The 21,648-nt window shown below is 42.0% G+C and overlaps 1 protein-coding gene across 1 annotated transcript; it reads right to left on the reverse strand.

Moving 5' to 3' along the window:
• Positions 1-402: 402 nt before the first annotated feature.
• Positions 403-20,855, reverse strand: ANXA5 (annexin A5). The gene is made up of 13 exons (XM_085057810.1): positions 20,746-20,855; positions 20,620-20,662; positions 13,686-13,770; positions 12,539-12,633; positions 12,062-12,175; positions 9,674-9,764; positions 8,603-8,682; positions 8,121-8,177; positions 5,571-5,664; positions 5,095-5,190; positions 4,114-4,172; positions 2,014-2,136; positions 403-934 (listed from the first exon to the last, which is right to left on the reverse strand). The coding sequence occupies exons 2-13, from the start codon at positions 20,626-20,628 to the stop codon at positions 872-874; spliced, it is 966 nt and encodes a 321-aa protein (XP_084913936.1). The 5' UTR covers positions 20,629-20,662; positions 20,746-20,855; the 3' UTR covers positions 403-871.
• Positions 20,856-21,648: the final 793 nt, after the last annotated feature.

The following is a 21,648-nucleotide window of genomic DNA, read 5'->3' on the forward strand; positions in this document are numbered from 1 at the left end:
ATCCCTGTCTTTCCATATCTTCTTCACCTGCTTCCATCCCAGATATCCTTGACTGGTCCTAGGGTGCAGCATGTCTGGCCTACTTTGGCACTGCACAGCAACTCTCCTTCCTTCCTTGCCCCACTTTAGAGGGGAAGAAAAAGACAAAGCAGTACAAAATGACAATGCAATGCCCAGCAAGCACCAATACTTTGGTTTTCCAACTATACTGAATAGCAGGATCACCACAGCACCCATACTCTAGGCTACACATGAAGATGGAGAGCTGCAAAACATCGTAGATACTTAAGGGCCTCAATAATGGGGGAAATATACACCAAAAGTCTGAGGCAGCGGAATCATATCAAAGGGAAAATCGTTTAAAACCTATTAAATTAGACTAAAAACCACATACAACTGTGATGAGAGGCAAAGAATTTATTGGTCCTTTATACTTCCAATGATTGCTTGTAATACGTTCAGCAAATTCATTCAAATTAATATTTGAATATTAGTTAACATTTGCCATGTTAGAACAAGCTTAACATTCAGTGGAAATGTAAGGAATAAAAGCAAAAAAAAAGGATAATCTTCAAATTCCTAGTGAAAGACACAATTATTTTTTCCTATTTCAGCAAAACACCTGTAAAGAAGTGGGTCCTGTGCTCAGCATCCACCTTCCATGAAGAAGACTCTCGCAGATCACTGAAGGCACTTGAAGTTCCTGGGAGTTGGGATGTCAGGGAGAGGAGGGATAACAATGTGCTCATTTTATATAAGTGCTACCCTAGTAATAAATTCAAGCAGCCACAAAGCATTAAAATACAAAACCTTAGGCAGACATGCTAATGAAGGGCTGCAAAGCTGGAGTACAACAAATGCTGTGTCCCCGTCACTCATCGTCTCCACCGCAGAGGAGCAGCAGTGCTTTCCTGTAGTCCCCAGATGTATCTTTCTGTTAATACAACACAGCAGCACCATGAGTCACGAGAGCAGCTGCCAAGGAGGGCCCCAGCACATTACACACTCATCCCACCCACAGGAAATCCACATGGATGACTCACCCCTCAGGAATGACACAAGGAAATTCTCTGCCTCTCTCTCATATGAGAGCTGTATTTACACAGACAGACTGCCAGAGACAAAAAACCTCCAAAAGCTTTACTAGAAAACGGAGCTACCCCGTTGCACATTTGAGTGCATTTGTCTGCAGGGAGAAAGGCCAAAGGAGAAGCCCAAAGCAGCACCAAAAGCAACGCCCTATAAATGAGCAAAGTGCACCTGCCACTGCCTAGAAAGGCACCAGCTCTGCTCCCTGAAATCAGTGGGAAGCTCTGATAAAAAATCCATGGATCAGCTGTATGGGCCTGACCGGCAGTGCCAAAAAGCAACTCCACCCAGCCTAGCTAAGGGAGCATAACGTCAGGAATGACTACAGAAAACCATAAAAAGCAGCATTCAAAGATAAAACAAGTTTAAAAAAAAAAAAAAAAAAAAAAAAAGCCTTTTGGCTTAACTTTGCAGCAACAGCTGGCTCTGGATTCCTTGCTGGCTCTTTCCCTTCCTGCTCCTTCTCATCCACTCAAAGGAAATTATGACTCAGACTGGTTCCACGGTGAAATCCTTTCCACTTGGAAATGGTGCAAAGGGTTCCACACCACAACCCAAGATCTAAACTTCACCCTCGTGATAATTCAGATTCCCAATCCCAATTTTATTTCTCTGGAGCCAGCACCCTCTCTGAAGCAGTGGACAATAAGGAACTCAGACAAGAAAACGGAAATTATGCAGCAGCTAAAAATGGTGGATGAGTAATTGTAATTTCAGAAAACCACATCATTTTCCCCAGTGCAAGGAAACCTTTAGCTTCCCTTAGAAGTGTCCCCCACTTAAACAATGCAATGTCAAAACAGAAGACGAACCACCATGAATGTCAGACCACAGTGTCACATCCACCCCTCCCAAAAAAATAAGCAGCGAAAACAGTGACATCTCAATCACCCGTATTCCCTCATAACAGAGCAGTAATGTTACCTGAATCATTTGATACAATGATTTAGCAAAATTCTTTCTGAATTCTTGTCTAATATCCAAAAGATCAACCTCACTTCTTGAAACCATGACTCTGATCAGGGTGTCATCATCAGTGCCAGCCCCCTAAAGAGAAAAGATCAAATAATATTAAAATACAAGTTTGCTCTGGACAGAGGTTGCAACAAAACATGAAATACGAACAACCAGGATACAGCATGAAAGCAACAAGTGGCATCTCAAACCACTCCTGCATTACAGTTCAGCTCCAAAACAGAAAATATTTGGGACAGTATCACAAGACATTCGCACTGAAACGTGGAGAACAGAGGGCTGACCATGCAGGCTGCTCTAATCCCTGGCCATCTATCAAGTGCCACACGCTCAGGCCTCAACTGTGAGCATCCATATGCATTTAATCCAAGCTGACACAGGTGATCACCACAATCAGAATCACATGTACATCACCTTTTCCGTGTACTCTGAGACTGCAGTTCTGGAATTGCATATATGTATCCCAGCAGTGACCAGTACAAAGTAACATCACAGGGCAAGACACAGGCACAGCAACTCATTCCATAAAGTCTCCAGCTGTTTATTATGAGGGCAAACTTCACAAACCTTTTTCAACCATACAAACATGCCCCACTCTGTTCATCATCTTCAGTGCTCGAAACATTTCATGTTCCTGTGCAGACCAAGGCCCTGACCCCTTTGCTCAGACAAGGCAGACGCCACACAAGCTGAAGCCATACAAACTTTCACATGCTGACCTGCAGATGCACCTCAGGGAAGGACTTGACAGAGCCCCCACGATCATCTTCAGCCTAACGCCCAGGGTCACTCAATCCTTCTGGGTGCAATATTCTTGGATTACACCTAAAAATACCCTAAAGCTGCCCAAAAGTTATGCCATGAGTCCAGTGGTTTCTGATGAACAAAAGCCAAGGTCTGCCCTACCTCATCATGAAAGCAAACTCTGCTCATTGCAGAACCTTGTCATGCCAAACTGATAAATTGGAAGTACAAACTCCTCTGTCAAAGTAATAATTGACAAAGAGCTCTCTTATCTGAAATGCTTAATGTTTATTTATATTTTTTTTAAAAAATGGGGAATCTCACCAGCAGACAGTCAGGCTCCTCTTAATAGAAGTGTGTAAGACTCTAAAGCTTACAGGAAAATTGCATTCTTTAAAAAATAAAAATGTATAAATAAGAAAAATGTAGTCCTCCTCACAGAGTTCAGCCTACTGGTACAATATTTTCTATTTTTCACCTGAACCTTATTCTACATTGATCTCTATGAAAGCAGTAAACAACTTTTAAAAATTAAGCTATCATTTTGTGTCTCATTGCTAATTCTCAAGCTGTCATCTCATCTGGTGACAAACATATTCCAGGGCTTTCCAGCAAGGGGAAGGGAGGAATTCTTCAGGGAAGTTGATAATTGTCTGCAAACAACAGATTACCTGGCTCTGGTTTAATTAATATTACCCACTGGGAGTTAAGAGTTCTCCCTGCTTATCTCTCCCCATCCAAGAGAAGGTGAAGCCAACAGAAACATGGCTGTGCTGCTAATGCAATTCCTGTGCATGAGCTTTTGCAGCTGTTTAAGCCTCTTTCCTTTTCTCTGCTGAGATTCTGCTTCTCAAAACAGGATTGATCGTAAACAAAACGTGTTTCAAACCTAACAATGCCCTCAGTCTGTAAATACTCACCTGCAAAACAAAGAGCATTAATATCCACAATTTACAATTCTTTCCTTCCTCAGTACATCCACCAGCTAAAGACACTGGAGTCTATTCAGGATGAAAGTGCCCAGCGGACCTTCCCAGATATTTTCCAGTTTAACAACACCAAGTCAAAAAACAGCTGATGAGACTAAAAGATGTATGCTCTGACAAACCTATGGTGAACTCCAAGGACACCTTATGAATTGTTTGTACCCCCCCGCCAGATCTGCATTCCCTGAATCTTTTGCAGATACTTAGTGATACAGTATCCTGTCAACATTTACAGTGGCAGAAGAAATTAAGAAAATCTGAAGGAGAGAAACTGTAGCTGGAGGAGATGGAAAGTAATCTAGGGAAAACATTTACATACCTTCATGGAATAATACAGAGTCTCAGCAAAATAGGCAGGCACACTTCGGATGCATTTCACTGCAAAAAGGCAAATGACTGAATTATTGATTCCTATTTAATACAGGACAATCTTTGATTACCATGACAAGACATGTGTTACTGGGTCATTCTCTCCAGTGCTGTCACCTGGTCTGTTGCTCTGTTAAAGCTCTTTGGGTTCTGGGATTTAGAACAAACAATTTATTTCTAATAGCAGAGAGACTTTACTAGTCAAACTCTACAACACTGTCCTAAATGAGCTGCCAGGAATGCAAAAGAAGGCTGAGTCTGGTCTCACCTCTGGAAGAGATGCACATGACCAAACAGAATGCAGTTCACCACCTCTTCTCTAGACATAAAAATAGAACCCAGGTGGATTACCTTCCTAAAGGAACCCTGTTTTCATGTGTATTGGTTTGAAAACAGACCTGTGGGAGATCACAAGTCAAGACTGAAATTAAAAATAAGTGAAATAATACAAGGAAAAGCACTGACAAAGTCAGATACAACCTAACACCCTGTTAGGGTGGTAGTAGCAGTCCAACTGAAGTAGTCCAGTTGAAGCAGTGATCCTGTGAAGGTCTGGTCTCCAGCTGATGATCCAGTGGTAGCTCTTGTCCTCTGGGAACCCAGTAGACAGGGCTAGCTCAGGCAGTTCCAAGGCCAGGTTATATCCAGGTGGGAACACCTGGTTCCTCCCTCCCGGGCAGAGCATCCCACAATGGGATGAGATAAGTCCATGAGTCACACGGTGGGTCCCTGATGGCCCATTGCCTGTCATCTGGGGTGGGTCATTAGCAGCTGATAGCAGCTAACAGCCCACAGCTGGTGGTAATAGAATACTTAAATGCATCTATATTGCAACCTAGGACATCATGCCATTTTCTGTGGCAACTGCAATTTAAAGAGGCCTGGGATTAAGCAAAAGCAGCCAGTTCTAGATGTGGTAAGTCTTAATTACCCACTGCCAGAAGCAGCTTCTCCAAATCACCAGAGGTTTCCCGGTCAATGGTCTCTTCAATCTGGAAGCCAGAAATGGTCATGTACTTGTCAAACACTGCAAAACAAAGTGTGCTCAGTCAGTGAACAGCCAACATTCCTGCCAATCCCCCGCCTCAGGTGAAGATAATGCCATTTGTGCGTCATAATCCATAATTCAGGTGCTACTGGGCACTCACTGTCCTATTTTGAGCATCAATTTCTATCAGATGTCCACTGTACAACACCTCCCTGCACCTCAAAGGAACAGCCCCATGCATTATTCCCAATGGCCTCAATAGCTTGGTAAAACAGACTTACAGAGGGCATGCATCAGGGGAAAAAAGGTATTGTCTCTCTATTAGCAGCTGATGAAGACTGCACCACAAAGTAGGCTGAGCTTTTCCAGGCTGGATTTCAGGCAGAAGCTTTCAGGCACATATGAACCACACTACCTACCCCTCCTCAAGTGGGAAATGCTGCGGGTTCCCAAGATGGTGATGAACTTTTCTTCATCTGTTCCCCATTTCAACTCCCCAGCTCTGAACAAAACCTGTTACAATTTCAAGAGATCAAAACATCAACATTTCTTTTGTGTCCACACACCCTGTTGAAAAGCTCTATTTTTCTCACTCTAAGGAGCATTAAATGTTCTAACAAGCTATAGATGGAGTGAAAAAATGAAATAAAACTGCCAAGTTCTGAACTCCTCTTTGAAATAAATGAAAAAATCTAAAATTTACTGTGATGGCATTTCCATGAGTAATGCAGCTTAAGGCCCTGAAACTGACTGTGCATAGTCCTTTCCATAAGCCTAAAGTTTTCTGAAACCATGATAATACAGCAGATAAAATCTATTCACAACACTGCTTTTTTCTGGGTTTTTTCCCCCTTCCCTTTTTCAAATCAGAGTAGCAAAACTTGGCTGCATAATGGCTCTTCAATGGGAGAACCACACTAACTTGGCTAAGGAGGAAGTTGTCCAAGAAGGAGGCGAAGATCTGTCTATAAACTCTCAGAAACAGGATCTGTAGGCTGATGAATTCTTAGTTGTGTGAAAGCAGATTTTAATCGTGTAATTGTTTTAGTACATTCATGGCTCTTCAGGCAAGTCTGCCTTTGATGCAGACAAAGACCTGGATACATTTTCAGCACCAGCCAAGTAAAGCACTTCAAAGAGTAGGAATGAACAAGAGCAGGAAGAAAATGAGAAAGAAATATGGAAAGTTAAACAAGTTCTTTTTCCCGACAGTCAGAAAACTTGGCCTTTTTCCAAACTGGGTGCTAAACACCCTGTAAGGAGACAAGTAGCACACATTGTAGTATAGATATGCTCTTTTTAATATTAATAGTACAGATTTTAAAAAGCGTGGAGGAGAAAAAGCTATTAAGGCACTCACTGCATGGATATTTAGTTCAAATAATACATGCTAAACCCTCCAAATGAACACCAGCACTCTTTATCCAGTAGCAAATAAGAAGTCCCAGCACAGCATTTAGAAATACCAGGAAAACATTTATTTAGATACTAGAAGTTGCAAATAGCACTTTATGTCAACCTGAAGTTACCTGCCTTGCCAGTGGGCAATACCCAAAATGTACCTCAACTGTGTAACTTGAAGGAAGCGATACTCACTAAATCTTTTCCAAAAAGTTAGACTTCCTCCTTCAGGCATTCTCTGAAAAGTCTCATAATTGCTTTGAATTAATATTTACTAATTGCAGACACAGAAATTTTTTTTAAAGCACTGAACAAAAAGTTTGCCTTGTAATATAAAGTCCTTTCCAGAATATATGACTCAAGAAAAGCATTGGGAAGAAAAAAAAATTCCTACATATGCAGAGTCATGTACCTCAATTCTGACCATCTGTACCTGCAGCAATTAGAAAGTTACTGGATCTGTTTCAGCTGTGTTGAGTGGTGAATGGAAAGTCCATTGACTCAAGGTCCCAGCTCAAGCCAAATGTGCACAGCAAACCACAGAGACTGTTTAGAAGGTCACGACCTTTCCAACAGCTGGGCTTGGTGCCTCCTAAATTTGGATACTCATATAAACCTGATTAAAGTGCCAAAAGGAATCTATCTACCTACCAGGGCCTGTGCTTCATGGGTTTCCTCAATTACAAAAGCCCAGCTAAAACCAAGACTGAAATTTTCACGGAACAGTCTAGCTCGCAATTCAAACATTTGCCCCTCTAATTTTCCAGCTGTAACTTTCACACCAAATTAACTTTAATAGCAGAACAACAATGTTTTCTGAATTTAAGTGATAAAAGATAGGCCTATGCCAGTAAAATGGATTTTATCTGTCTCTCCATCTTGCTGTGCTGTGAGAAGAATGTTTTATTGATCTGATAGTCTGTGTTTACTCCGTGTCACCTTGAACAATCCCTGTATTTCTTTCATCTCAACCATTTATGAGAGAAAAATGTCTTGTGCAGAGTTATCTGAAATAACTGAGAAGAAACACATATTAAATGAGTTGTAATAAAATTGCTGAAATACTGAATATCACTACAAGAAAGCAAACGATACCCAGCAAGAAACTGTCAAGGACACCAAGTAACCATTGGCACTCCTTTCCATTCAGAGCACAGATTTACTGAATAGTTATGGACAATGGATTAAATTCAGAGAGAAGTCCAAGTCAGATATTAAGGAATGAACTGTTAACATCTGAATTTTCCAGCAGTGGATCCCTCAGCATCACAAAGCCTCAGCAATAACCGTCTCTTCCAATCATCTACTCACTGTTTCAGTCAGGCCCCTCACTACGTAATAAGCAAAACAAGACACACTTCACACTGAAATGTGAAAGAGCCAAAAATTTTGATCAATATTTCAGGTTTTGAAATTTCTTTTGTCCAGAACATGCAAAAGCACATGAAAATATATTAAACACACAGAGACAACCTTAACAATTGCTCTCTCACACTTTAGTTTTAGCTGTATACCATCTTTGAAGGCTAACTTGTAGAAATGTCCCAAACCCCAAGTCATTAACCCACCTGAGCATCCTGCTCAACAAGAGCCTCATCAACTCCAACATCAGGATCTCTGTTCGCCTAAAGAGAAATTTGGAAGTTGTTAAACTGAAGAATTAGAAGATAAGTAAAAAAATATGTATCTGTTATACTGAGCCTGTAAGTTACAGTGAGAAGTCATCCCCTCCTGTATCTTTTCCAAAATCACTTTGTTTTTCCCTTTTGCTTGCATGTGTCTGTATGAAATAAACATTCTCTTCCCATTTTGCCTTCAAAACCCCATGTAGCAGCACCTGCTACACTCACAGGCATCACAGAAGTTTTTTGATCCAGTGATAGGGAAATGACTCTGAAGAGAGCCCAAGGCTGACCCTGCAAATCAGAGGAAGTGACTCAGCTCCAGAGTCAATCCTGCCTAGTACCACGCCCATTCAGAACCCAGCTCAGTAAGCAGAAAGTGACAAGTGAACCGGCAAGTGAAAGTCATCCCACAACAAGACACTGACCTGCAGCAGCACCACCAGCATCCTCTGGAAATGGCCTGATGTTTCTCCTGTGATCTTATCCTCCAGGTTGGCTTCATACTCTGCAAAAGAGCAATACCCATTCACCACCTTACAGGCTCCCTCATTATTTTGAAGGGAAAGCAAGGAAAAGCACAAAGTTCACTTGACTCACATCTTACAGAATCATCAGAAACATGTTTAACACTCAGGACATACTGTGCTTTCACGTCTAACCTCACATTACTATAAAAGAGGTGAAAACACAGCACTTCACACCTCATGTTAGGAGCACATGACTCAAAATATTCTCAAGTACAAGGTGAAGTGCACAGATTCAGCTCCTTAAGGCAGTAAAGGGGATACAGACATGAAGTCATGCTAAAATGTCAGCCTCACTGCACAAAAACCACGAGCCCAGACAAGTCTTGTACTAATAATTTTTGCCCTTTGAGACTCTGGGTTTGGGTTCAAAAATAGGTCAGACATGAGAATTTCTTGTGTGGCAGGAATCTGCATAGAAGTAAAAGAAATTTGTTGAATTAAACACTGCCCTAAAAGAAACCACCTCACAATCACAGGGTAAAAGCATATACTCCCATACTCCTGTGGACAGCCAAAAGCTGCACTAACTTTAACACAGCTGCACCTGCTTTAACACAAGTGCACTTGAACAGAACACTGAGCAAAAGGGGGAAAAAAAACCCAAAAAAAACCTCCCAAAAAACAAAAAACCCACTTTTTTTTGTGTTGTATCAGTTTTCTGGTTTCCAATTACTGAAAACTGCCTTTCAATGAAAGGGACAAAAATAATGGGTGGAAGAAACAAATGCATTGGAAAGAATTCTAAAGCACAGAACACCATAATCTGCAGTAATAGACCTGAAATAAAAATTATTTTAGTTTACAAGTCAAATTCTAGTTCCTTTAAATATGAAATTTTGCAACATAGCAGAAAGAATTCCCTCTTATTGGACACATCCATCAGTTCACAGATTAACCTTATCTGAAAGATGAGCTAAAATCACATTAAGGGAACTGAGCAGAGACCCCTCATTTTATATAGAAAATTACCTTGCAGATAGACCTGTTTAATATTCTGCACTTCTGCAGGTGTTCTGGAGGCAAGAATTTCAGTCAACACTTTCTCATTGGTTCCTGCTCCCTGCAGGGATGTAATTATGAATTAGTTCATGGAATAACAAAAGGAAAACAAGAATTCCCTTTGACACTCAAAACCAAGCATAAACTTATACATTTGGACCAAATAGAAAATATTTTCTTCTTTCTGGTACACTGTGGGGGTTTTGAAGAGAATTTCTTCCTCTTCCCATCTTGATGGTTTTCAAAACCAACTCAACAATTAATAAAGGTTTAGTGCTGCAGGATTCAGATGAGCCCTTCCATGTTCAAGCACATCCAGGTACGCCTCAGTTCTTTGCTATTACAGTCAAGGACATCAAGAGAAGTGAATGAAGAGAGGAAGTTTCCATCTTAGCTGTAATTCATACACTGTCATCAGCCAGGGCACAGAAAAACACAGAGCCACGCAGCATAGACCTGTGTTGTTAAACCAACCCTCTCTTCGACTGCAAACACTGTACAACAGAATTGCTAACCCAGATAGTTCAAGCAATTCCGCAGTTCTTAATTACAGCAGACACAACAGCCACTCTTTCACTTTTACAAGGATAAGACTTACAAAAGCCAAGCCAGTATCTTGTTTCCACAAGTCTGAGTCTACTTTGTTTGCAAGAATAATCCATTGCTCTTTAGGCTCACAAAGGAGGCATTTCACAAAAGCAACACTGAAATGAAATACTGAGCATTTTTTGCTTCAGCCTGTTATTTACAACCTTTAGTGTAAGGAAAACATGAAATACTTAACTGCATATGAAGATATGCAACTGCACACAAAGCTATCCAGAACACAAATCTGCCAGGTTACAGGCAGTCATTTCCAAAATGCAGATTGTTTCACAAACATGCCTACTCAACAAGTGAGGCAGGCACAGTTCAACTGGCTCTAATCGAAGTAGCAGCAGTGAAAATTGATAAGAAAACCTTCAGTACGGAGTTAATGCTCTTTAGCTAATTTGTTATCTTGCACTGAAGTCCCTGCCATCACATCTGATTTACTCTTACCCTACTTAGCTGAACTGCAGCCAGTATTAACATCCTTTCCTGTACAGACACATTCTCTGAAATTCTACGATCTTGGGTTTAATTTTTTTTTTTTTGTGACAAGAACAAAACCATTCTTGTTTCACTATCTCCACTTTCCCTCCTACACCCATCCGTTCTGTCATTTCCCCATCAGTCTTTGACTCCTAAGTCAGTAAGAGGAGCTTGGGAATAAATTTTTTTCTATTAATCAGCAAGGCCTTTATCAGTTTCTTAGCCAGGTACCATCTCCCCCTTCCCCCAGTGCACATAAAGACATTACAGAAAACCTCCGGGAACGAAGTTTGTTATCAGAGAGACTATTTGCTGGGTCACAGGTGCATGAGCACTCGCTTGCACAGTTGACTAAAGCCTACATATTAACCAGCTGCTCATCCAGGATTTGGGAGTTTACACAGAAGTGTCATTCCACAAGGCACTATCCTACACTAGTCAAGTTCAATGTCCCCTACTTTGATCAATTCTGTAAATAATCCAGGGACATCCAATTCCTGAAATTCCAGAGGCTGATGATATCGGACAGGTGTGACAGAGAGGGGGGAAAGAGCACATGGAAGACACACTAAAATTTCTGATCATCTACATTGTAAATTGTTTGTTTACCGGGCCTGCCCAGAAAGGCACTAAATGCACTCAGCTAAAGAGAAAATTTAGAAGGGTAACACCAACAGGGCCATAACTATTTCCTCTGTGTTACTGAAGACAGCTTTTAAAGCACATTCAATACTACAGACACTATCTGGTCATAATTTTGGCGGACACCAGTTTACACAAGCTCATCAATTTTGGACTTGAGCTGCAATCCACCAGGGTAACACACTGTGTAGTCTAAACAACAGTCAAGAAGAAACAAAGAGCACCACACTTTCATTAAATGTTTTGAACTAATTTTCAGTCTATGCATACCTCTGTATAGCTATAAACCCTACGCTGCTCACAGCAGAAAAATCCAGAGCCCACTGGACTTCAGCACTGCATTTGAACAGCAAAAAGAACGTGAAATCACTATACACATCTACTCACTGCATTTAAATCAGAAGGAACAATTCTTATGCTATGTAGATTTCTAAACTGCCTCTGAATTATTAGGAAGAAAAAGAAACCAAGCAAAACCATGGTATTGCCAGGTGTTAGCATAACTTTACTAATTCTTTTTTTAAAAGCCGACTTCTATTAACATTCCCCTTAGCAACCAAAAGTTCATTCCTAATTAAAAAAAAGAAATCAACCAAAGGTACCAATCATTTCAGGTAACACATTCATTTTCCTTCCTCCTACCTTGATGGCATGCTTCAGAGCATGAGCATCAAAAATATACGCTGGTCTCATCAAAGACACCATCAAAGTTTCAAACTTGCCAGTAAGTTCTGACTTCAGGTCATCCACAAGATCCTAGTGCAGAACAAACAGTGCTGTAACAAACAAGGACTAACCATTTTACATGGATGCACGAGTCTGCAAGCTAAAAGACTCAGGAGACAAAGCAAAAAGCACAAGGGACACCTCTCTTTTTGTTTTAATTGGTACCTCAGCTGAAACCAATAAGGCAGGAGAAAAGGATAAACAGGCATTTGGAAAACCTGAAACACATTGAAGTTTTTTTTAAGGATATGGCAGGGTGGAGGAGAGGGAGAGACAAGCAAAAGTAGATTTTCCAAGATGGAATGTTTTACAGAGCACATGGTGCGCCTTGTAGTTTTAAGTCATCATTGTAAGCCACAATCAGGTCATTTCCAGAGGTATTTTTCTTCTTACCCTGCCAAATAAGGTTTTGAAGGCAGACGCAATTTCTTGACGCTGAGCATTGTTTCTAGTGGTGAGGATCTTCAGCACAGTTTCTTCATCAGTCCCTGAAGTTAGAAAGAACAAAGAGTTACAAACACTCTAAAAACCAACCTGCAGTGGCACCAACTCAAAAGGCAATGAAAGACACTTTGCCAACAGCCTACTGGCAAATGGCAGAAGCATTTAAAGTAACAAATGTCACCGTACCCCAAGCTGAGCCACCAAGTTTGGTGCAAAAATATAACCAGAGGACTTCACATGTTGTTTGTTCTCCATCAGTGCTCTGTTCCAGACTCTGCTCCAAACAACAGCTATAATATTTAGTCTGTATTCCACAGAAAGGCATTGCCTTTGGGCTCACCGACAAACTGCCAACTCCCAGCAAAACTCAGTCCAGCAATCCAAACACGTCAGAGGGCAGCAGTGTGGAGCTATTATCCATCTTATAGACAATAGCTTGCAAGCTAAGTCCTCCCAGCACATCATCTTCCCAGCCCTAATCAGTTTGCCTGCAGGCTGAGGTGTATCACACATCCCTCCTTCCCTTCCTTCTGCTTCCTTCTGCTTCCTTCATCAGGTGGCTTCAGAGAAAGCAGCAAATTGGGGTTAGCTCTCATCACAGGGAAGTTTTGGAGCAGAAAGCTACAGTGTGAGTTCACAGACTATGTATTAGTCCACATTCACGCTGTGCGCTCATACTGCTTGTCTCAGACACTGCCACGTGCTCACTTCCAGGCCAAGGAGGCTGTTGCAGATTTTCCATGCTGAGTTCCCACCACGCTGCTGTAATTCTCCACAGCTGTCCCTGTAAATCCACGGTCAAGCTACTGTGCTGTAAAACTTTTGTGTGCCCAGAACAGCCTGTGGAGTATCCATTTTTTAATGGGGAATGTGTAAACTTCTTTTCTCCCCTCATGCTAGCCCAAAAATATGCATCCCTGAGAGCTGCACAGTCATGACCAGGACATGCCCAGACCAGTGTGGTCCTGGGGCTGTCATTCCATGGCTTGTAGACACACGCCCTCCTCTCATCTACTAACACAAAAAAATAGACCAGAATGGACATTTGCAAAGAGGGAGAGCCCTTTCTTTCTTGTAAAATAAAAATTATCCTTACCCATTCCCTTCATGGCCTTACGAAGGGCTTCTGCATCAGCTCTGGCATCAAAAGGAGCAAAGGCTGTCACGGTGCCTCTTGTGTACTGGGGAGGGAAAAAGGGGTTGGGGGACAGGGAAAACACCATGAAATAGAATAGTGCATCTTTCAGTTCATACATAAGCTCAGGCTAAATTTGAATTCATGATCCAAAAGGTGATTGCATTTTTCTTGCAATTGCCTGGCTAAAGAGCAGTCTGTGTGTGTTTAAACACAGCTTTCTCCAGAGGCACTTACTGTGGTTTTCCTTAGCAGTGCACCACCTAAATTTGGGTACATTTACATACCAATTCTGCAAACCCCTGTTATCCCCAACACTGGAACCTGAATGCAGGGAAATGACAAAGTATTTATCATTTGCTAAAGTAATTTGAAAAATTAATTGCACAAATCATACATGCAAGGCAAATGGCACGAAGATACATTTAGAAGTAGGAACTTCTCAAGAAAAACCTTCTAGAACTCTCAAGCAGTATCACTGTCATTTTTTCCACCACCTTCCAAATGAGACCCACAGAACTCTGCAATAGTTTTCAATTTTTCATCATGCTGCTTTTGACATAAGCAACTTTTAAAGAAGTGATTCAGCTACACAAGTTTACAGCTTAAAAAAAAAAACCAACAAAACAAAACAGTTCAAACATGAGGATAAGAGATCAGCTTGTCCAAACACAAAAATAATTCCACTAGGTTTCCATGGAGCATGGCTCTTGAGGGAATTTCTCTTTGGATTAAACACAAAAGGATATTCATGAGCCTTATGGAAAAGTTTTGCTGTTATTTAAACAGGATGGTTCAAGAACCTATATGTGTTTAGCACAGTAGTTAGTCTATAAACTATAGAAGTGGCCAGAAGGGGAAACAGCTGGGTTTAGGGAACAGGAAGGTGTTTCTAACAGCTGAAGAGGGGAAATTTCCTGTAAGCATTGCTGTAAAAATGCAGCAATCAATACAGGCAGGGCATTTTTCCACTCTCAAGAAAGAGCATGAGTGCAAGTGCCAAGACACCTACTGGGACTGGCACCAGATTACTCCAGAGGCAGCATAGCCATCTGGCCTTCCCTGAAGTTAGGAATTTCAGCCACTCTCTGCTTTGGTCTCCAGTCAACGCACTCATCACAGACAGGTCAGCCAGAAGGGCAGCTGTCGCTGTTGAGCCGCTAGCAGAGTAAAGAACCCAGTTCTCAGTGGCAAGAAGGAAAAGACCTTTATTGTTTTGATTTCATCATATATATAGAGTTTTCAAAGGTCACCCAGATTGGTCAGTCAGAAACCTCCCCCTAGGCCTGATTGGCCAGGCCTGCACCGTCCAAATCCTGGGACACTGTTTTTAATAACATCCAAACTTTATCTTTATTTATGAAACACAAAAGGAATTCTCAAGGGAAAGACCTGTGCTAGCCACAGGCAGCAAGAAAAAAGCAGTAACCAGAAACTGTGCCAGGGCACCCATGAGCTCCTGCCAGCAGAGACTCCCCACACCTCCCAAAACCAGCAGTCAGGAGTCAGGTTTATTTCTCACATATTCTGACAGATTAGAACACAACGTGTCATGGTGTTTAACAGCAACAATAAATTTATTTTTGGGAGATCATTTCCAATAGCCAGCATAACTCAGAGGTGTTATCATAACTCAGATCCTGCTGGAATATTCCACTTTTCCCATTATAAGCAAGTCTTTTAGGCAGTATTTTGAATGTATTTATTGTCATCTTCCTAGCTAATTCCAAAGGCTACTATGAAAAAAATCTCAGGGATTTGGAACTCCCTTTTACAAACAATTTAGTTTGGTTAAGCAGATAAAGACTGAAAAGCCTCTCCCTCCTCTTCCCTTACTACCACTCCAGCCAGCCTGGGGTAATTTATTTTATTTTTCTTCTATAACATCTTAATATAATTAATACTCCAGAAGTACCACGATTCTCCTTTGGAAACTACCAATGTCAACAAGTCTCAGAGGAAGCAGATATTGATCGTAAAGCTTTCTTCAGCTTATCTTGTTATAAGCAAGTGGAATTCCCCTTCACAATTCCTAAGTCTTGTGACAACAGCCCAACATTCCTGTGTGGCTGTTTTAAACAAAGTGTGTGTGAACACTAAATGCCAGATGAAATCTTTCTCTGCGTTGCCCTTCTCATTTTTTGTTAACTGACAGGAATCCTTCATAACTCTCTTTTCCAAAGCAATGCATAGAAATCCTGAATATTCACTAAGCTTGATGAACAGTTTCTGAAAATGTCCTGGTGGAGCTGAAGTCTAAAAGACTTTTCCTGATGTCTGAGCACCGTTTGCATTCCAGGCATTCCCTTCTGACACACAGCACTTAGTGGATTTTGGCTCCCTACCTGCCACAGTCACGCTCCACGAGAAACTGAGCCGCGCCTGCCTTTAGAAGCCACATGTGGGCAGATGTGACACTCCCAATAGCTGGCCCGGTACAGGGAAAGGGTCAAGCCGTCCCTAACTTCCACATCACAACCCTACCCAACGCGACTGCTTTTTAGAGCACTGCAGTGTGGCATGACAGTCAGGGTACAGCAGGGAATACTCAGGCCCACCATGTTCAACGACAAACACAAATTCATCTAAAACACTCCACTATGTCCAAGTGCCCTTGTAGTTATTCCAGTTCAAATTTCTCATTTGTGAAATCAATGGACAAGGGCAGAAAGTTCTGCAGCTGTAAAACAGTCAGTCCATGGAGAGAAGAGTGGTCTCCTCATTCCCAAACATGGCACATTTTGGACACATAAAGAGAAGGCAGCACCTCTTCTGAACCACCATCATAGCCTGAACCAAACTTGCTGTCACAGCAAATCTAAGACAGGAACCAGACAAACTTCATTGTTTATTTACCTTTATAAAAAGCTATCTTATCTTTAGTATCACTAAAAACATTTCTTGTCATTTAAGTAAGCAGATACACAATAACATTACAACCTCATAGGTCCTTTTGTCTTTGGATAGTAAGTTTCCCACCCAGTAGCACCCAAAGCACAATGAAAAATACTAACAGTCTTTGATGTAATTCCTTTTGTAATCTGGAGTGATCATTTACTCAATCACCACACCTTACACTGAGCAATAAAATATAAAGAGAGGCACAACACACAAAACCTCGACAGAAAGCAAATCACAAGATTGTAACACTCCAAACCTACTCACATTCTTTTCTTTCTACACAATACAGTGATTGCTGTTAAGGAGTCATGTCCAGTGCAAGTACAATTTGTAATTACACACCAGAAATAAACAGCAGCTTTCATTTTCTCTACAGACCTCCCAATGAGACCAATGAATCTCCTACATACACAGAATCAGCATGAAGAGGAAAGGCAGAGGGGGAAAAAACCCCAAAACTTTAAAGCAAGAGATAATCTTGCTTTAGAATTTATGTCACTCCAAATGAGGAAGTTCATATTCTCTAGTATTTTTATTCAATTCTACTCCAGCAAAGGTTTCCAGAAGGAAAAGATTAAACCACATCAGGTGAAAAGCTCCTAACCAGCAGCTCAAATTGAGTGTCTCCCAAGAGACAATTTAGCATCTCAAATTAATACTGCCACATATCCTGGCAACAGCAACAATAGCCCCTTAACAAGGTTCCTTTTCGTTTTCCTCACCAAGCACACAAAATATTTCCTGTCCACAAGCCCCTGTGTTTAGCCACTGTCAAAAGCAAAGCATTCATATCAGCACACAACAGACCACACTTGAACTGATTGAGACTCCTTCTCCACCACCATGGCTCTGTATCACTTACAGCAACTTCGTATCAGTCAGAGTTCCCACAGATGAAGAGCCACCCCCTTCCTCTGCAGAAACAGAAGTAGGCTCTCAGAAATTTGCTGCTGGAAAACCCAATCCTTCATGCAGAGAAGGTACTAAGAGACTTTTTTTTTTCTTTTTTAAAGCAGACATTTGTTGACTAGATGTCACAGGAAAACTGTGGCATGGTAAGAATGGAAATGGAGACTATTTACCAGCAAAGAGAGAAAGTATGCTGTTTCCAGCAGACAGAAAAAAGCCTAGAAGGTCATGTGCTAGAATAAATGACAGACTGCTGTAAGATGTCTTACACAAGAACCATGTTGCAGATGAGCACAGCACAGTGTTCACTGCTGACCTGGAAGCCTTCATGGCTATTAAGGCCATACAGAGCTACCAGTGCAAACTGTGCTCTAAAACTAACATCACACAAGAAATATGCAATTTTTTCCTGCCATTCCTACCAAAATTTCAAAGGCAGTACAGAGCAAACGACATTGTGCATGGATGAATACAGGCAGAGAGCTGATGCAAATGCAAAACTATAAAGACATGGCTACAAAACACCTCTCCAAGTTTAGCAGTGCTTTGGATTGTCTGCTTAAATAGCAGGAGTAAGCTCAGGTCAGCAGACTATATTCACATCTGCCCCACTAAATTTAAACTCCTAAGAAAAAAACGTAATTACACAACATCTGTGGTGAACTCTGAGTCAGTACACCATGGAGATACCAAAGATAGGGAGGAGGGAAGAGAAAAAAAAAAAAAAAGAAAAGAAAAAAAAGGGGTGGGAGAGAGAGAAGGACAACAGCAAGCAGCAGCCACGCAGGAACCAATGCAAAGACATTTGCAAAACCATCCTCACAAGTAACTTCAACAGAGCCAGAGGGGGCTGCCTAGGGCCCAATTCTGAAATAGTGCTTGTACTTTGGAATGTGAGACAATCCTCTGGAGCACTACAGAGTTGGCAATACTACTCCTGTGCTCCAAGTCACACGTGCACATTGGCAGAACAGGAACTCCAGATATAGTGCAGAGCGGCTACACCTTCACCAGCAGCAAGCCATCCTTTCCTGGCAGTTTACAAATGGATACACAAAATATTCCCAAAGTTTTATTCAGGAAAAAAAATTGGGAGTAGCAGACCAAAACAGACAAGCCCACAGCACTTGCTGCTTTCTCTCCAGATTTCTGAACCAGCAAACACAGGGCAGCAGTTCCCAGCCTGTTCATCAAGCAGGAAGAGATGGTGCCCTGTGCATCTCTGCAATAACAAAAACTACTACACACACAGCTGTGAGAGAAAGGGCAGCTTGTTAAAGCAGCAGTGCTCCCTCAGAGGAAGCAGATAAACACAGGCATGGAGAGACCAGCCTGTGCAGCACATCACAGCAGGCTGTATTTTTCCTACAAAATGAATGAACCTTTCTGTTCTGGATAGGGAACACACAAAATCCTCAGGCCTTTGGGCAAAGAAAAAGAAATCTTCACAGAACTGGGCAAGGACAGGTACTTCAGTGACCAAGACTCCAAATATAACTTCCCTTCTTCAAATATTTTATTCTTCAGCGATGTACCTGGGCTAAATTGGACTTCAGTACACTGTTCTGTGCCCTTGTGAAACTTTAGTCGGCCACAGGGAGCTTCTGTCAATTGACATTCAACATTTCATGGGCATTTTCACTCTTACCTCTATTTCATGGTACAACATAATACAGAACAGATGCCTGTGATGAGAAGTAGAGTTTCCTCTTCAACTTTGGGTTTTTGTTTTTTCTTATAAAATGAGTACAGGCCATAAAGCTTTACTACTCCCAGTCTTTCATGGCTGCCTAACTGCACAGACTAAGAATACTACTTAAGTGGAAAGCAGCCCTCTGAACATGGAAATTGGAGAACAAGGCCTACCTAGTACAAAATCTCATTGTTCCAATCACTTCAACCTACCACCACCAACCACAGCTAAAAAATCATCCCCAAGTGTCACCTTAGGCAGGAGAAAATTTACTACCTGAAGCCAAGAGGAACTGGTTTGCACTGGTGAAGAATGAGATAATCCTGCTAAAAAGATCAATTAAAGTTTGTCCCTTTGGAACAGGCAAGGGTATTGAAAATTTCCATGCTTTTAGTAAAAGGAAGTTACCCGTAAGCCTGTAAACAATGTCAGATATATTGTAATAAAAGTCTTATTGTCCAAGTATATTCCTCTTGCCAAGTGCCCTGCCCTGGCACGGGTAAGGGTTCCTGCTCTCCTAACATGCATCCTATAACCCAGGCCTGATATTTAAAGAAGGGATTTTCCTTTGCACTCAAAAGAAAACCCCAAAACAAAACACAACTTCAAGAATTTTGATAAATACTAATAAAAATGTTTTCTTCAAAAGAAGTACCCTTTCTCTCTTTTTAAACTATATCCAGACATACTATGAGTAAATATTCACGAGGGTATTAAAACACCACTAATCACTCCACTCATTAAGTGTAATTACCTTGACCTTTGTGAAAGCCCTAATAGACCCTGATTGCTTTCACTTCCTGCGGCAGTTCGAACTCCACAAATAAGCCATTAAATTCTTATTTTACTATTCAGAGAGTATGCATTTGATGCAACTACAGAAACAAATGCTGGAGTCCGCCCCATTTTCCATGCCTTCACCCAGACTCAAACCGCAGCAACCCAAGAGCTGTAAAGGAAAAATCACAAAACGAAGAACTGCACAATAGCTACAAGGGTCCCAGAAAAAATCATGTTAAGTATAGGAAAACTGAGAGTGGGAATACCGAGCCCTGAGCTTCCACTAGGCACTGCCACGGCGATCTTTTTTTTTCTCCTTCCTTTCAGTGGAAGGAGCCTCCGCCCATACACAATATAAACACAGGGTACCAAAAACTTGGCCAAATTAGTGGAAACTAGTAGGGAAAAAAGAAAAAAAGAAGAAACTTGTGCCTGACGCGCCCCTCCCATGATCCCCGTGTCCTTCCCGTCCGCGTCCGCCCAGGCTAGGGAACGAGCTGCTTTAAGGGAGCCCGAAAAGAAATCGGTGAGGAGTAAAAGTAAAGAGGGATAATACGAGGATGTGCCGGGAGCGGCCGGGCAGGGGCCGCCTCCGCCCACTGCTCTCCTCACCTTCGCCATCTCTGGGATCTTTCGGGTGGAGCCGAGTCCGAGTCTGCAAAGAGAGATGCGACAGTGAGGGACAGCAAGGAGCAGCAAGCACCGACCCGCCCCTCTTCCACTGCCAGAGCCCCTCACCTCTCGCCGCGCCGCCCTGAGCCACCGCGAGCACCGAGCGAGGCACCGAGTAAGCCAGAAGGGAAGAGGGAGGAGGACCCGCTGCGGCCCCGCCGGCTCTTGCCTCACCGGGGGCCGGGCCAGCCCCACCCCACCCCGGGCAGGCGGCGAGACTCGGCCGCCTCTCAGGGCTGCCTCCCGGCTTTGTCGTGTGTCTCTGTGGTGCCCTTGAAGGGTGGCATTAGTGCTTTGTTTTAGCAATCGTCAACCTTTCAAAAGAAAAATTACATTTGCCGATAGACAGCCTCTAGCAGGTGCTCAATCCCCCTTCGAGATGAAGTCTGTATAAAATCAGTTCTCATTAATTAGAAGGGGATCCTGTCCCAGCACTAAAGGACAAGTCTGAACTGAATTGGACAAAAAGCAGGCATTTCATTAGCTGACCTAGGTTAGCTTCCAAGTAAGTCAGGTTAGCACAACCACCACAGTGTTGGACAGAATGAAACAGCTATAGTTCTCGACTATCAGAAGAATTTCAGATGATGAAACTTTTTACTTCCTGTCTTCCAGCAGGACCATTTCCCTGCCCTGGGAAAGAAGAGATAACCAGTTTGGGAGAGCAAGGAGGATGCAGGCTGCATGGCTTGTCAAGGAACTGCTCCATCTAAGCGGCAGACTCACTCCCTCAGCCACACAGCCTTGAGTCAGATGAAAGAAGGAAAAGTAACTGCAATGCAAATGGAATTCACTGTGTCTGCCAAAATAAAACATGAACATAATCCCGCTGTGTGAGCATTTTAACATGTAACAGCTACTTCTGTCTGAAAGTAGGTTGCATCTACCTCAGAAACAGCAACAGAAATACAGTTTGTGCTGTAAATTTAAATATTTTGTCCAACACATCTTGTTGCCCCAACAGTGCAC

This window comes from Lichenostomus cassidix, chromosome 4 (genome assembly GCF_008360975.1).
Source record: "Lichenostomus cassidix isolate B80296 chromosome 4, HeHo_3.0, whole genome shotgun sequence".
NCBI lineage: Eukaryota > Metazoa > Chordata > Aves > Passeriformes > Meliphagidae > Lichenostomus > Lichenostomus cassidix.